Genomic DNA, 15247 nt, shown 5'->3' on the forward strand with positions numbered 1-15247 from the left:
ATAAAATAAAAGACATAGTTTGGATTTTCAATTTTTCTCGTTCGACTTCAAATCCTTCAAGAAGCCAGTCGACGAAATCCATTGTTGGCAAAGTCGAACTACTACTACATGAATTACTAGCCATTACATGCCAAATAAAATTCAGAGTTATGATTATAGGACACATTGTCTAATAAGCAAGAAACAAAACAAAACAAATACAAGCAAATAGGAGAACCCACCCCACACTTAAGAGATAGTATTGTCCCCAATGCAAAGCAATAAACAAGGGTAGCAAAGGACTCGTTGAGGCCTAGGCCTAGTCATTGGAACCATCAATAGTGTCGGGAATAGAAGTCTCATCATCGTCCTCTGCAACAGAGTTGACATCTTCATCAGGACGAAGTGCAGGACTACCATCCAATCCCAAAAAATGCCTAGCAGGGGCTCCCCACGAGTAGCACGAAGTTTCATGTCAGCAAACATAAACTTCATCATATCCCCCATCTTGTCATGCCTCTGGTCCGAGGTCACATCGACTCTCGAAGGACATGAATCCTGCACAACCGTGATATAATAAAACTTAGTGACTGGGTGGAAGTTGTCGATCGAACTGATCATCAATAGGCACACCGTGGCATAGTAGCAACCTAGTCAACATGCTTGGATAGAGCAATTTCCGCAATCCAACCATCCTCACCCTAGCCATGTTAGAAATAATAATCTTGCCCATATTCAATGACATCCAGGTCATCATAGTATATATCAAACATGCCCGGAGGCGCTAAACAGTGGAATCATTGCTGCTTGGTAAAATTTTCTTATTGATAAACTGTAACAACACTTTGGCAGGTAGCTGCAAATTGGCTCGAGTCATGGTGAAATAATGGTCATCCTTATCCCTATTCCATGGAGCCAAAGAATTAGGTCCACAGAGAAGTTCGCGAATGGCTTGGTAAGCAGGCCTCTTCATAAATGCCTCGAACTGAGCATAGGACTCATTCCTGAACCCCAACTCATCATAATTATCTCAACAGAAAATTTGACTCTCTTTCCACGAATTTTGACAGTGTACTCCCCGTCATACTGAAATTCGGGTACCCAGTTGGCGTAGAACTCCTTCACTATACCAAAATCATCTCCTCCCATAGAATCATACATGCCATCCACTTTTATTGCGGTAATGTTGGCATATAGCGCTGGATACTTCTTATGAAACTTTTGCCAATCAATCCCAACATCAGCAATAGGCTCTCCAGATGGGAGAAAATCATGGAACCACTTGCGTGATTGGGGAAACAATGATAAAACTTCATATGTGGGCTCTGGCATATCATTATCCCAGTATGGCACATCAGGGTCTGAGGCGTCTAAGTAGTGGGTGCCCTCCTAGCAGGCTGACCACTACTGGAAGCACCTGTTGGAGCACTAGTATTCATACGTTTGCTAGCTCGACAAGGTATTTTTCCTGCACAAGACGAACAACTTAGCTGCGACACAACAAGAGCAGAATGAAGGTCAAAACAGAGGGGGGGGGGCACCCCACACTTATGTCATTACCATGCTCACATGCAAGAACCAGGGGAATCAGACTACCCTATATTCATCAAAACAAAACATTCACAACTCTCTAATAGCGATACAGAGGCTCAACAACCACCACAATTGTAGCAACGTGTTTAGTACGTGACCGCGCACCCCACACTTCAAATCCCTGAACTCTCTATGAACAAAAAATGCATCACCTCAAGCAGTATCAATAGTGCATCATTCTTCTGTTCAAGCAATTAGTTAAACACCTACCATACTCAATTTCCTGATGATAATTTTGAGAACAGAACGCACTCAAGCCACCTATTTTCTAAGTACAACAAAGTATCATCTAGGCGTTACATGCTCGGGCCAGCGGTCGATTAGCACTAGTGACCAATTCGACACATATTGCATTTATAGACTAGGACCAATCACCCTTTACGCACAATTTCATAATTTACATCACATTCTAGCCAACACAACCCAACATGACTGTCACGACCCAATTTCTCCTATTGGTCGTGATGGCGCTCAATGTTGCCGCTAGGCAAGCCAACAGTGAACTAGCCATGTATTTATTCTTTTTAATAATTTCAAAGTAGTTGGTTTTTATTTGTTAATTAAATAAGAAGTGGGAAATTTAATAGAGTAAAGCATAAACTAATAAAAGAGCAAGTACGGTGAAATAAATACTCAAAAGTGTATGAGCAACTAGTAGAATATACAAAACACTTATGCTTCTGTCTAAAATAAGATATACAAAAAGTAAATACAAAAGAGAGACTGTGGGTACTGTAGAACGGTCTCAGAAAGCAGCTCACCACTATGCCTCAGGGTAACGGGGGTGCGCGCTTGAATGACTGCCAGATGCACCTGCCTCAGATACTGCACAATTAGTGCAGAAGTGTAGAGTAAGTACATAAACAACATGTACCCAGTAAGTATCGAGTCTAACCTCGAACAAGTAGTGATGAGGGATCGACATCTCACTTACTATGGGCCAATAATAAAAATACATAAATTATAAATAGGCATGGAATACATGAATAATAATAATAACACAATAACCAACAAAGAATAAATGGTCCTTTAACTGATAGTCAATTTAAAAGTCTCCAATCGTCACCTACTAACTTCCACAATTTTGGTCATTAAATAAAATATAAACTCCCAAGCCATAAAATAATATCAAGTGTAGTCGGGCTCGAGTATCATCACGCACGATTTATGCCGAGGTCGTACGGCCCGATCCAAAATAATGTGTGCACTGCCGAGGGTCGAACGGCACGAAATATAGATGCATCTATTATACCGTCGAGGCGAACAACCCGCTCCCATGAGAATAGAGAAGTTTACCTCGCTCGCAGAAGTACTTGCGACGCAGGTGGACATGGAGTTCTCAGAGTTATTATGTATTCCTAAATTCTTCAAAAAAATAAGAAATCTAAATCAAGAATTTGCAACTTCAAAATCCCTAGTCTCATCTCTATTCAAGACATTTATATGCATAATAAATACAATAGTACAACTAAAGGCATGATGTGAATCCAAGTCTACCCGAACATGTCATGGAATGTAGCTACGCACGGACTCTCGTCACCTAGTGCGTACGTAGCTCCCCACACAAGTAATACACAACAAGATACGCCTAAGGGGTTGAGTTCTCTCTTACAAGGTTAGGCAAGAGACTTACCTCGTTCTCTGGCTCACTTCTGGTCTACAAATCCGCTCTAAAGCCTCAACCTGGTACCAATCAATCCAAAACTAGCCAAATATTATATAAATTAATCATTATATACTCACAAGTTCATAATTTAACCATTAGAAAAATTACCCAACCCAAATTAGAAGATCCCTAAAATTTACCCCCGGGCCCACGTGCCCGGATTCCAAAAAGTTTCAAAGATACATGTTACCCATAACCTCACGAACACAAATATATAATTTCTACTCAATTCCATAATCATTTTCGTGGTTAAATCCCATTTTTATCAAAACCTAGGTTTTTTCCAACTAAACCCATAATTTCCACAATTTCACATGTTAAAATGTACCCACAAGCTATGTATTAAACTTACATTGAGTAGGAATTACTTACCTTTAATAGCTAGGTGAAAACCCCTCTTCAAAGAGCTCCAAAATCGGCCAAGGAAATAAAAAATGACAGAAAATGGCCTAAGTCCCGTTTTTAAAACAAGTCTCTGCCCAGGTATTCCTTCTTCGCGATTGCGGAAAACGCCTCACAATCACGAAGGCAAACGGCCCAGGGCCTCACGAATGCAGAGACTTGCTTGGCCTGCCCTACGCGAATGCGAGGGATCCTTCGCGAATGTGAAGACCAATAGTGCTGCCCCACCCAGCTTGCCTTACCCTCCGCGAACGCGGACCCCATCACACGAACGCGAACGCCAGTGACCCAAAGCTTCACGATCGTGAGCTCCTTTCCGCGAACGCATGGAACAAAATCTCCCCTGTCCAATTCCTTCATCGCAAACGCGAGGCCTTCTCCGCGTTCGGGAAGAAGGAAACCGAAACAGCAGATAGCAGATTTTTGAACTCAACTCAGGGTGATCCGAAACTCACCCGAGCAACTCGGGACCCTGTCCAAATGCACCAAAAAGTTTATAAACATAATACGGACCTGCTCGAACTCTCGGAACACGTAAAACAACAACGAAACTAAGAATCGCACCCAAAACCAAATTGAATCAACTATGAACTTCAAACTCCTCAACTTACTCTGAATGCGCCGAATCATACATAGACTACTCGGAATGATGCCAAATTTTGCGTGCAAGTCTTAAATCACCATACGAAACTATTCCCAGGCTCGAAATAACAAATGGACCTTGATAACACCAAAACCTGCTCCAAACCAAACTTAAAGAACTTGAAAACCTTCAATGCGCCAACTTTAAATATTAGGCGCTGAAACGCTCCCTGGTCATCCAAAATCCGATCCGAACATACACCCAAGTCCAAAATCATCATACGAACTTATTGGAACCTTCGAACCCCGATTCCAGAGTCGTTTACTCAAAATGCTGACTCAAGTCAAACTTATCCATTTTAAGCCATTATTAAGGAACTAAGTGGACTGATTTCAACTTGAACCCTTTCAAACCCGAACTAACTATCCACGCAAGTCATAAAATATTAAAAGCACATACGGGGAGTCTTGTTTAGGGGGAACGGGGATCTATAAAGCAAAACAAACAGTTGGGTCATTACAATGACCAAAATCCCCATCGTTCCCATTCAAACATATAAACGAACACCTAGCATGCAACAGAAGAGAGGCACAACTATACACATTGTTAAAAAATAATCTTGCCCAAAATCACCATTCTAAGAGCAATCACACCCCAAACAACACCCACACCAACAATGCACTAGGCAAATCGTTATCCAACAAGAGAGTGGGTAACCAACTACAAAATTTCGAAGTTCATCTTCTTCCTCTTCTTTTTTCTTTGTTTTATGATTTTGTTTATCTTTTTTTTTTTCAAATTAAAATATTCCAACAAGGACTACACAAAAAGAACCCACAAAAGAGAGAGAAGAACTTACTAGGTTGCAAGAAGAAAGACACATGAGGGAGTTGAGGGAGATGGATGTAAAGTGAGAGAGAGAGGGAGCTTGGGGGGAGGAGGGTTTTGTTTTCCTTTCTTTTTGGGGGTTAGAGAGAGAGAGAGAGAGGGAGAGGGCTTGGGGTGTTTGGGGTAGTGCAGGTTTGACTGTTTTTAGGGGATGGGCGGGAATGTTTTTTTTTTTTTAAAACTTAACTGATGCGTTTCATAGTGCAACGCACTAGTATATTTTGCCGTCTGTCAACTCTCTGATGTTGAAAATCCTCTAATGAAAATATGTGCTACTGTGACGCATGGTGCGTCGCACTGTGCGACGCACTAGTTCATTTCGAGGTTTGCCAACTCTCTGATTTATTCCTGAACTATGACAATTAATTGGACTAATGCGGCGCCAAGTGCATAGCACTGAGCAACGCAAAAAAAGCAAAAACTTTGCATAGTTCTAATTTCTTGTTTCTTGACTACTCCCTCGCGCTCGAGCTTCATTCTGCGTCAAAGTCATTCCGATAGATCCTAGAACACAATTAGTCCTAATCTATAATCAATTAAACTATTCTAAAAACAAGAAGAAAAAAAGTTAGAAGTAGTTCTGAGTTATAGTCGCCAGCTTGACTCCGTCACTTAGGCTAATTTGATCACGATTCTAGAGGATTGCTTGTCAAGTCCTCCAACAAGGTACAGTTACAATCTGTGCCCGTTCACTTTAAAGCTCTCATTCCCCCTCCTTATCTTGTATCTCAATGGCGTCGTATTTGGGACATGTTTCAACACATACGGACCTATCCATCTTGACTTGAATTTTCCAGAAAACAGCCTAAGTCTATCTCTTGTATAGTACGACTTTGTCCCCTTCATGAAACTCATTTGGCTTAATCAGGCGATCATGCCACCTCTTTGTCTTCTCCTTAAGCATTCGCACATTTTTATACACGTGCAATATAAACTCCTCCAATTCATTCATCTGTAACAACCTGTGTTCGCCTACAAGACTAAGATCAAGATTAAGCATCTTAATTGCCCAATAAGCTTTATGTTCTATTTCAACAGGTAGGCCATACTATTTTCCATACATTAGTTTGAATGGTGAAGTGCCTATGGTTGTCGTAGTTTTGTACGCCCATAGAGCTGCATCCAACTTTACAGACCAATCCTTACGAAAAGCACTAACCATCTTTTCAAGAATTCATTTAAGTTCACGGTTAGCCACTTTAACTTGCCCACTAGATTGGACCTCGTACTTAGACAACAATGCAGTGAATTGCTTATTCACAAAGAGCGACCCATTGTCACTGATAATCACTCGAGGTGTCCCAAAGCAGGTAAAGATGTTCTCCTGTAAGAACTCACACCCCACCCGAGCATTGTTAGTCCTAGTAGGGATTTCTTCAGCCCATTTAGAGACGTAGTCAACGGCTACTAGGATATACTCATAAAAATGAGACGATGAGAATGACCCCATGAAGTCAATACCCCAAATGTCATTCTACAAAGTAGGCCAATAGAAACTGGCTTCCTGACCTTTGCTGCAGCGCGATTTCTACCATAGTGTCCTCCAGCTGCTCCATCATGGCAATGAGAAAGAATGATTTACATCTCTCCTTCAGGCACATACCTTCGAATCACACCATCTGCACACAGTTTAAACTAGAAAGGGTCATTCCAAAGATAACTTTTTACCTCACTTTGAAGCTTTTTTCTTTGATAACGAGAGAGATCACGAGGCAACCATCCACTAGCCAAAATGTTGGCTACATCAGCATACCACGGCGGCCTTTCGGAGACCGCAGCAATGAAGAAAATGTGCTCATTAGGGAACTCCTCACTTACTTCAACTATTTCAACTGGAGGTCTCTCAAGTCCAGATAGATGATCGGCGACTTGATTTTTTTGTGCGCTTCCTATATTTGATCTCCAAGTCAAACTCTTGGAGCAATAACACCCACAGAATCAGACGCGGCTTGGACTCCTTCTTACTCGACGGGTATTACAAGGCTGAGTGATCAATATGTGCAATCACTTTACTCCCCACCAGGTATGATCTAAACTTATTAGAAGCAAATACCATAGCAAAGAACTCCTTCTCAGTAGTGGCATAGTTGACTTGAGCATCATTCAATGTCCTGCTTGTATAGTAGATGGGCCTAAGCATCTTATCTTTTCTTTGCCCCAGGACTGCCCCCACAGCTACATCACTAGCATCACACATTATCTCAAATGGTTGGCTCCAATCAGGTGTCACCATAATAGGAGCACTCACAAGCTTTTCCTTTATCAATTTGAATTCTCTTAAGCACTCAACGGTGAAAACAAACTTGACATCTTTTGCTAGTAATGCAGTCAACGACATTATAATGCTGAAAAAGTTTTTGATGAACCTCTTATAGAACCCAGCATGTCCTAAGAAACTCCTTATGCTCTTCACAGAAGTCGGTGGAGAGAACCTAGCAATTACATCAATCTTAGCTCTATCAAATTCAATTCCATGGGCAGTTACTTTGTGGCCCAGGACAATTCCCTCTTTTACCATGAAGTGGCACTTCTCCCAGTTAAGAACCAAATGAGTGGCTTTATAACGTTCAAGCACGAGCTCCAAATTCTTCAAGCAATCCTCAAAGTCATCACCAAAGAGGGTGAAATCGTCCATGAATACCTCTAGACATTTCCATTTAAATCAAAAAAATATATACATCATGCACCTCTGAAAAGTGGCAGGTGCATTACATAACCCAAACGACATCCTCCTGTAAGCAAAAATACCTGACGGGCAAGTGAATATGGTCTTCTCAACATCTTCTGGGGCAATGGGTATTTGAATGTAGCCTGAGTACCCATCCAAGAAGCAGTAGCATCCATGTCCAGCCACTTTCTCGAGCATTTGATCAATAAAGGGAAGTGGGAAGTGGTCCTTCCTTGTTGCATCATTAATCAATGCATATTCTCCACCCAGTGACTGTTCTTGTGGGGATCAATTCATTGTCTTCATTCTTAACCACTGTCATTCCCCCTTCTTAGGTACAACTTGCATTGGATTAATCCGCTAGCTATCAGAGATGGGGAAAATCACTCTCGCATCTAGCAATTTGATGATCTCCATGTACACTACCTCCTCCAAATTTTTGTTTAACTTATGTTGGGGCTGCACCACTAGCTTACTATTTTCTTCCAGCAGAATTTTTGTGCATGCAAATGGCTGGACTGATTTCTTGAATATCAGTTATATTCCAGCTAATGGCCTTCTGTGCTTTTTCAGCAGCTCCACCAGCTTTTGATCTTGTGTACCTGTCAAGTAAGCAGAAATAATCACAGGAAAATTGTTAGTTTCAAGAAAAGCATATTTCAAGTAAGTGGAGAGGACTTTCAATTCCACATTAGGCTTAGAAGCCTCCTCTTTTAGTTCCTCCTTATCAACCACTTGATCCTTAGTTTCAAGAGCTTCAGCCTCTTTCTTTATTTCAGGATCTTCATCCTTTACTATGCTAGACTGAGTAATACATCACTCTAGATTATCCCCCACAAGCTTGTCAAACTTTTATTTTTTAGCCAATTCTCCAACAACATCTAGCTTGAAGCACGAGTAGGCAGATGCCTCATCACTGGGTATTTTATCATCCTCTTTATCTGGAACAACACTTTTTCATTGCCCACTCTAAGCCTATGCTGCCCCTCATAGATATCAAAGATAGCTCTGCCTGTACATAAAAATGACCACCCTAGAATTAGAGGTACCTTCTTGTTCACCTCCATATCCACCACAATAAAGTCTACGGGGAACAAAAACTTGTCCACCCGCACTAGAATATCCTTGATGATTCCCTCAAGTAAAATGGTGGTCTGGTCAGCAAGTTGTAGGGATACATACTGGTATTGATTTGATCACTCCAAGCTCACCTTCTAGTTTCCTGAATACAGATAAAGGCATTACATTTATAGACACACCAGAATCACAAAGGGCCTTGTCGAATTTCTCATTCCCCAATGAGCATGGTATGGGGAAGCTTCTTCGGTCCCTACACTTTTGGGGAATTTTATTTTGCAATATGGCACTGCAGTGGGCATTCAGCTTGACCACTGTTGTCTCCTCTAATTTTCTCTTGCTAGATAGGATTTCTTCAAGAACTTTGCATAAGCAGGCATCTGAGTGAGTACCTCTGTGAACGGAATGTTCATATAAAGTTGCTTGAGGGAATGGTAGAGCTGGCATATGTCTACTTTCTTCAATCTCCTTTTGTAACCCACTACTCTGGCCTTTCTGCTCTTCACTATTTTTCTCTTCCAGTGTCTCGGCCTGCTTGTTCACCACCTCGGGTCTTGCTTTCACCATTGGGTCAGCCAATGTTTTGCCACTTCTTAGAGATACAACTTTGATTGTTTCCTTTGGGTTCTTTTCAATGTCAGAGGGTAAAGACCCGGGAGCCCTCTCAGATAACAAATTTGCAATCTGTCCCAATTGTCTTTCTAAATTTCGGATGGTCGTGCCCTGCTCTTAGATGGCTATTCCCTGCTCTCAGGTGGTTGTACCCTGAGTCTCAATTTTTTCATCTGATTTGTTGATGAATACCTTCATGAGATCTTCCATATTAGACTGATTTGACTGTTGTGGCTGGTATTGCTGCCTCTGCTGGTTTTGAAAACCTGGTGGTCCTTGACCCTGGGGTCTGAGATTATTTTGCTGCCATGAGTTCAAGCTCCCACTAGGTGAACTCCACGAAAAACCTGGATGTCTTTGACCCATAGCATTATAGTTGTTCCCACCTTGGTAGTTTCCTCTATTAAATTCCCCACAGCGTTGACTTCCTCAGCTGATGCTTGACACCCATGTGTAGGGTATCTTAATCCACAAAAGTCACATGCTGTTTGCGGCTCACTCTGTACCTTGGCTAATGTCAGCTTTCTTATCTCTTTGGCCATGGTGTCTAGCTGGGCTTGCATGGATGTGTTAGAGTCCACCTGGCGAATCCCAATTGATTTTCTTCTATCATTACTCTCAGCCGGCCACTAATTAACATCCTCAGATAATTCATCAACGATTAAGACAACCTCCTCCGGTATTTTTTTCATTAGTGGACCTCCACATGCAGTATTCAGAGTTCGTTGCGAGGACGGTGTCAGTCCATCCCAAAAATCCCGGAATTTCATCCACAAATCAATTCCATTGTGCTGACACTTTCTGACTATCTCCTTGAATCTTTCCCAAACTTCGGAAACCGTTTTTTGTCTTCTGATAGAAATTGTGGATTTCCTTTCTGAGCTTCCCTGTTTTTGCAGCTGAGAAGTACTTGTCAAGAATCTTCTTGGTCATATCTTCCCACGTCTTGATCGTACCTGTGTGTAAGCTACGAAGTTGTTGGTTCGCGTCATCTTTCAATGAAAAGGGGAATTCCCTAAAGTAGACTGCATCCTTTGATACTCCATTGTATTGGAAGGTGTTCATGATTTCTTCAAACTCCATCAAGTGAGTATTAGAATCTTCGTTCACCTTCCCTCTAAAAATGCAGTTGTTTGGATAATTTGAAGCAAGCCTTGCTTCAATTCGAAGTTGTTTGCTACTATGGGTGGAGGTATACACTTGACAGTCCTTGATTATAGACTGGCCTAGTATAGTCACCCAATGATCTTCCAGGCATGGGTGCTGCATTCTCGAACTGGTCTTCAACCAAGGGTCAGTTTAGATTGAATCTTTGACCCCCCATCATCGTTGACGGTCTCATCAGCAATTCTCTAGGTTGCTTCTTGTTGTGCTGCCTCTCTTGCAGCTAAGTCTACTCCGTCATTCTCTTCATTTGCCATGGTATCTTAAGTCGAAGTTTGACCCAAGAAATTTTCTGTTAATTCCTTTTCTTTTCTCAATTGTCGCAGGTGTTTCTCCAAATCTGATTCATAGGGTATCACTTCTTTTGAAGAGGATCAAGTCATACACCAGAGAAGTCAAACCTGTATCATGCACAAAAGTGAGAAAACGTGAATACACTAAAGTAAAAATTGGTTCCTGAATTAATACTAAAAGTATTTTAAACACTCTTGATTGCCAATCCCCGACAACAACGCCAATATTTGACGAGCACAAAACACAATACAAAATTATTGCTCGCTAGTCAAAGATAATATAAATTAGTTATCGTCTCCGCAGGGATTGGATTTAAACAGTGTTCGAATAATCTCTAGTTGATTACTTTCAAGAAAAATTAACACTTGATTTGACGACTATTACTACGGTTAACTACTAAAAATTAATCAAATAATAATTGATCACGAAAGACAGTAGATGTGCAACGAAGAAATATCAATAAGAGGAAAAAGGGTAATTGACTAGATAGGTGCAAGATAACAGACTCGGGATCAATTTATTGAGTTAATTCACTCCATAATACGATTGATTCACACGAATTCAACCGATAATCAGATTACACTTGAAGCTAATATTTCTCTTTCGACTAAATGTTAGTTTCAGTAATTAATCTAATTGAAGCACGGTAAATAATTGCAACAATAAAATGATGGTTATGATCTAAAGTAACTTCTCACAAATATTCCCCTATTTTCTAATTCAATTAACAATTCAATAGGCTCTTTCGATTACCTATTTAAATCACGAATTTAAATTAGAGCATGAGATGTGAAGAAATTCAATATCAAACTCCTCTTTTGATTAAGCAAAATAATAAATTACTCCACAATACAAATTAAAGCTCCATCAATTAATTCTAACAATTATCAAGAATCGAATCCCTAATCAAGTTATCGATACATCTTATTTGTCAACACCCTAATGAAAATTAATCCATAGCAATGGAGTAAGACATCTCAATAAGGTTCAAAAACAAAGAAAACATCAATTCTAATGATTTGATACAAACTCCCGTATTGCACCTATTGCATGTTGAAATACTGATGAATTTTTGAGTCTTCTTGCCTAGGTTGGTTCTCCAATCTTTGGTAGGTCAAAAGTCCCTCAAAAGACATATTTTTAGTGTATTTATACCAAGTAGGACCGAACCTAGACGAAACTACCCTATTTGAACTGAAGTGCGAAAACCTGCAAACTTATTACACTTCATGCGTCGCATAGCGCATCACAGGCTGCGTCGCGTTAGTGTACTTTACTCAGTTGCAAACTCTCCGAACTCCATGTGTCTGACAGAATTTTACCTTAGTGCATCTCATGTCGTGTCGTAGCAGTGCTTTTTCTTGTCAGACCAAAGAAACCCAGTCTCTGAACTTGTCAAACTTCTGACACATATTTGCCTTAATGCGTCGCACTCTGCTAGGCTTTGTGCATCGCATTAGTGCATTTGTTCTGGCCGTTCCACTTTCTTCCCACTTTCGTATACAACGCCTGTGCACGAGCCCCGGATGCGATCCCGGTTTAATTCTTAGCTTTTACTCACATTTCAAAGCTCCAATTTCCTTTTAACTCGGAATCATTGTTGCTAGGCATGAAACCCATAATAAGTGCAAATTACCATTGTTTAAGCTCAAACACACATTGAATGCAGTAATTTAGAGTGCAAACTAGGGCTAAAACACGGGCTTCTAGCCTACCATCACTAATCACCTCTAAGATGAAGGTATTCTTTTCAAACTAATATAGTATTGTCAGTGCAATATCCATTATCTTTTATGGCCCCTTGAGCATTGTTGAAAAATTTCATCACTCTAAAAAATAATGTACCCTGAGTAATTGCTTAATTGGTATCATTTCCAGAAATGATATGATGTCAAATTTCATTTTTAGCTATGATCAATGAGCTTGTTGTTATGGGATCCATGCAAAAGGGATGTTGGACCACAAACATGCAGGTGAAGGTAACGTAATGTAAATGAACTTTTTTTCAAGATGCAAAATAGAATTATAATTCATTTGTAATTATTTTTTCAACTAAGCCAACTTTCCATTTTAAACTCCAAAATAGCTAACTACTTGTACTCACCAAAATTTCAGAGGAATACAATTGGATTTTGTTCAAGCACAATATTATTTTGACATATAAATATGAAAGAAATATCATCAAGCAATGTTGTTTTCCTTCCGCTTCAGCCAATAAAGCTATAATGAAGCCCTAAGGATGTTTTAAACATATCAAAAGTGCAACAGCTAACAAATTCAACCATGAATATTTGCAAAGCAGCAAAATGATAGCCATGAATAAGAAACTTCACGCAGTTTGAATAATGTTTATTTAGATATATTCACGGTAGCATTATTGCAACAGACAGAATGATATATATTGCATAATATATTGTTATTGAGAATAGTTAATGCAATACCACTATATTTATAAATGTGTAGTTGTGGTTGAGTTAGTTAACTAGGCAGTTGAGTTAGTTGACTAAGTAGTTAGGTTGAGCTGTTTTAGTAGTTAGTAGACAGATATTATTTTCCCTTTTTCTTACACGTGTGTATATAATGCCTTGGACATGAGATAATCAAATTAAGTCTTCATTTCACAACTCCTCTTATTTTCCAGAATGTTCTATCTGTACTCTCCCTAGCTCATCAATGGAGGTTCATGGTTGATTGACCTCCAACTTTGACATGGTATCAGAGCACAACTCTTAATATCCGATCCGATTTAGATTTACACTCATCTCATTTTTCTCTCACTCTTCTTTCTCACAATTTTTCTTCAATCGATCTGTAATCGCAGATCAGAATCTACTTTCGTTTCCTCGTTCGTTGATTCACGAAATCTCATTCAATTTCATCTTCAATTTCATCTACTTTACATCATCTCATGGCTGGAGACAACGAAACACAAGGTACTGCTGCAGCTTTGGATTCAACTAATCCACCATACATGCATCCGTCAGAGAGTGCCGGAATAGTTTTGGTACCAGTAACATTTGACGGCACTGGATACAGATCCTGGAGGAGAGGTGTCCTTAAAGCCCTCTCCGTGAAGAACAAGGTCGGATTTATCACCAGAAAGTGTAAGAAACCTAATGTCGGAGAGGCGAGCTGTGAGCAATGGGCGAGGTGCGATGACATGGTGACGTCATGGATTCTTAACTCACTCTCAAAGGACTTGGCTGATGGCTTCCAATATGTGAGTGGCGCAAAGGAACTATGGCAGGAGCTCGAAGACAGGTATGATCAGACAAACGGAGCGAAACTCTATCAGTTGCAAAAGGAAATCAATGACCTAAATCAAGGAACCTTAGACATAACTGGATACTACAATAAGATGAAAAAGTTATGGGAAGAACTTAACACCTTAAATGCACATGCTCAGTGTGGATGCCAGTGCACATGTGGTGCCAAGGCAAATATGTATAAAGCAGAATAGGATCGTAGGTTAATTCAATTTCTAATGGGACTCAATGAGGTTTACACAGTTGTCAGGGGAAGCATCCTAATGATGAACCCTTTGCCTAGTATCGCACAGGCATTTTCCATTCTTATTCAAGAGGAAAAGCAGAGAGAAATTAGGCCAAACAATCGCCTAATCATGGAATCCACTTCTCTGAATGTCAATGGGCCCGGAAATAATAGACTTAGGACCAATTACAATCCACAGGGCAACACTGCATGACAGAACACTTATAGATCTGCATTTCAACCAAATAAGTCCAAGTTATTCTGTGATTACTGTAAAAGGCAGGGACACACCAAAGAAAAATGCTATAAGTTGCATGGATTTCCACAAGACTTCAAGTTTACAAGGGGAAGAAATGCTGGATCTGCTGCAAATGTACATGGTCAATGTGAGGAAATGCAAGCATGCAATAATGAAGATGCTGAGTGCAGAAATCAAAATCAGAACCTTCACAACTTGACAAGTGAACAGTACAACCAGCTGCTGAATTTGCTGGAAAACTTCAAAGTCAATAGTGCAACTGAGGATCCAAACATGATCACAAGTGGAGCTGTTAACTTTGCAGGTATTTTAGCTTGCTGTACTTATAAAGAGATAGCTGAAACAACTATGTGCAAATGTTCAAGTTCAATTGCTGATTTATGGATCTTAGATAGTGGAGCCACAAACCATATGACATATAGAAAATCCTTCCTCACTAATATCAGAACCTTACCTTATCCCTTGCTTGTTACCTTGCCTAATGGATATAAGGTGAAAGTGACAGAAATTGGTGATGCTTTACTCAGTCCTAAACTGACCTTAGTTAGAGTCCTATATGTGCCTAGTTTC

The 15247-nt window shown here is 40.2% G+C and overlaps 2 protein-coding genes across 2 annotated transcripts; one reads left to right on the forward strand and one right to left on the reverse strand.

Annotated features, from left to right (window-relative positions):
- Positions 1-8316: 8316 nt before the first annotated feature.
- Positions 8317-10737, reverse strand: LOC109207159. The gene is made up of 5 exons (XM_019370041.1): positions 10267-10737; positions 9816-10097; positions 9661-9771; positions 8962-9540; positions 8317-8583 (listed from the first exon to the last, which is right to left on the reverse strand). The coding sequence occupies exons 1-5, from the start codon at positions 10735-10737 to the stop codon at positions 8317-8319; spliced, it is 1710 nt and encodes a 569-aa protein (XP_019225586.1).
- Positions 10738-13834: 3097 nt separating this feature from the next.
- Positions 13835-14386, forward strand: LOC109207160. The gene has a single exon (XM_019370042.1). It carries the CDS (start codon positions 13835-13837, stop codon positions 14384-14386), a length of 552 nt encoding a protein of 183 aa, XP_019225587.1.
- Positions 14387-15247: the final 861 nt, after the last annotated feature.

The sequence above is a fragment of the Nicotiana attenuata genome, unplaced genomic scaffold, assembly GCF_001879085.1.
Source record: "Nicotiana attenuata strain UT unplaced genomic scaffold, NIATTr2, whole genome shotgun sequence".
Lineage (NCBI taxonomy): Eukaryota > Viridiplantae > Streptophyta > Magnoliopsida > Solanales > Solanaceae > Nicotiana > Nicotiana attenuata.

Excerpts from the sequence above, each read along its gene's own strand:
- LOC109207159 (XM_019370041.1), bottom strand. The coding sequence starts at position 10,737 with ATGCAGCACCCATGCCTGGAAGATCATTGGGTGACTATACTAGGCCAG. Across the intron at positions 10,098-10,266 it reads TTCAAGGAGATAGTCAGAAA|TGGCCGGCTGAGAGTAATGA; the intron begins GTGTCAGCACAA and ends GATGTTAATTAG. Across the intron at positions 9,541-9,660 it reads ATATGGAAGATCTCATGAAG|ATTGCAAATTTGTTATCTGA; the intron begins GTATTCATCAAC and ends CAATTGGGACAG.
- LOC109207160 (XM_019370042.1), top strand. The coding sequence starts at position 13,835 with ATGGCTGGAGACAACGAAACACAAGGTACTGCTGCAGCTTTGGATTCA.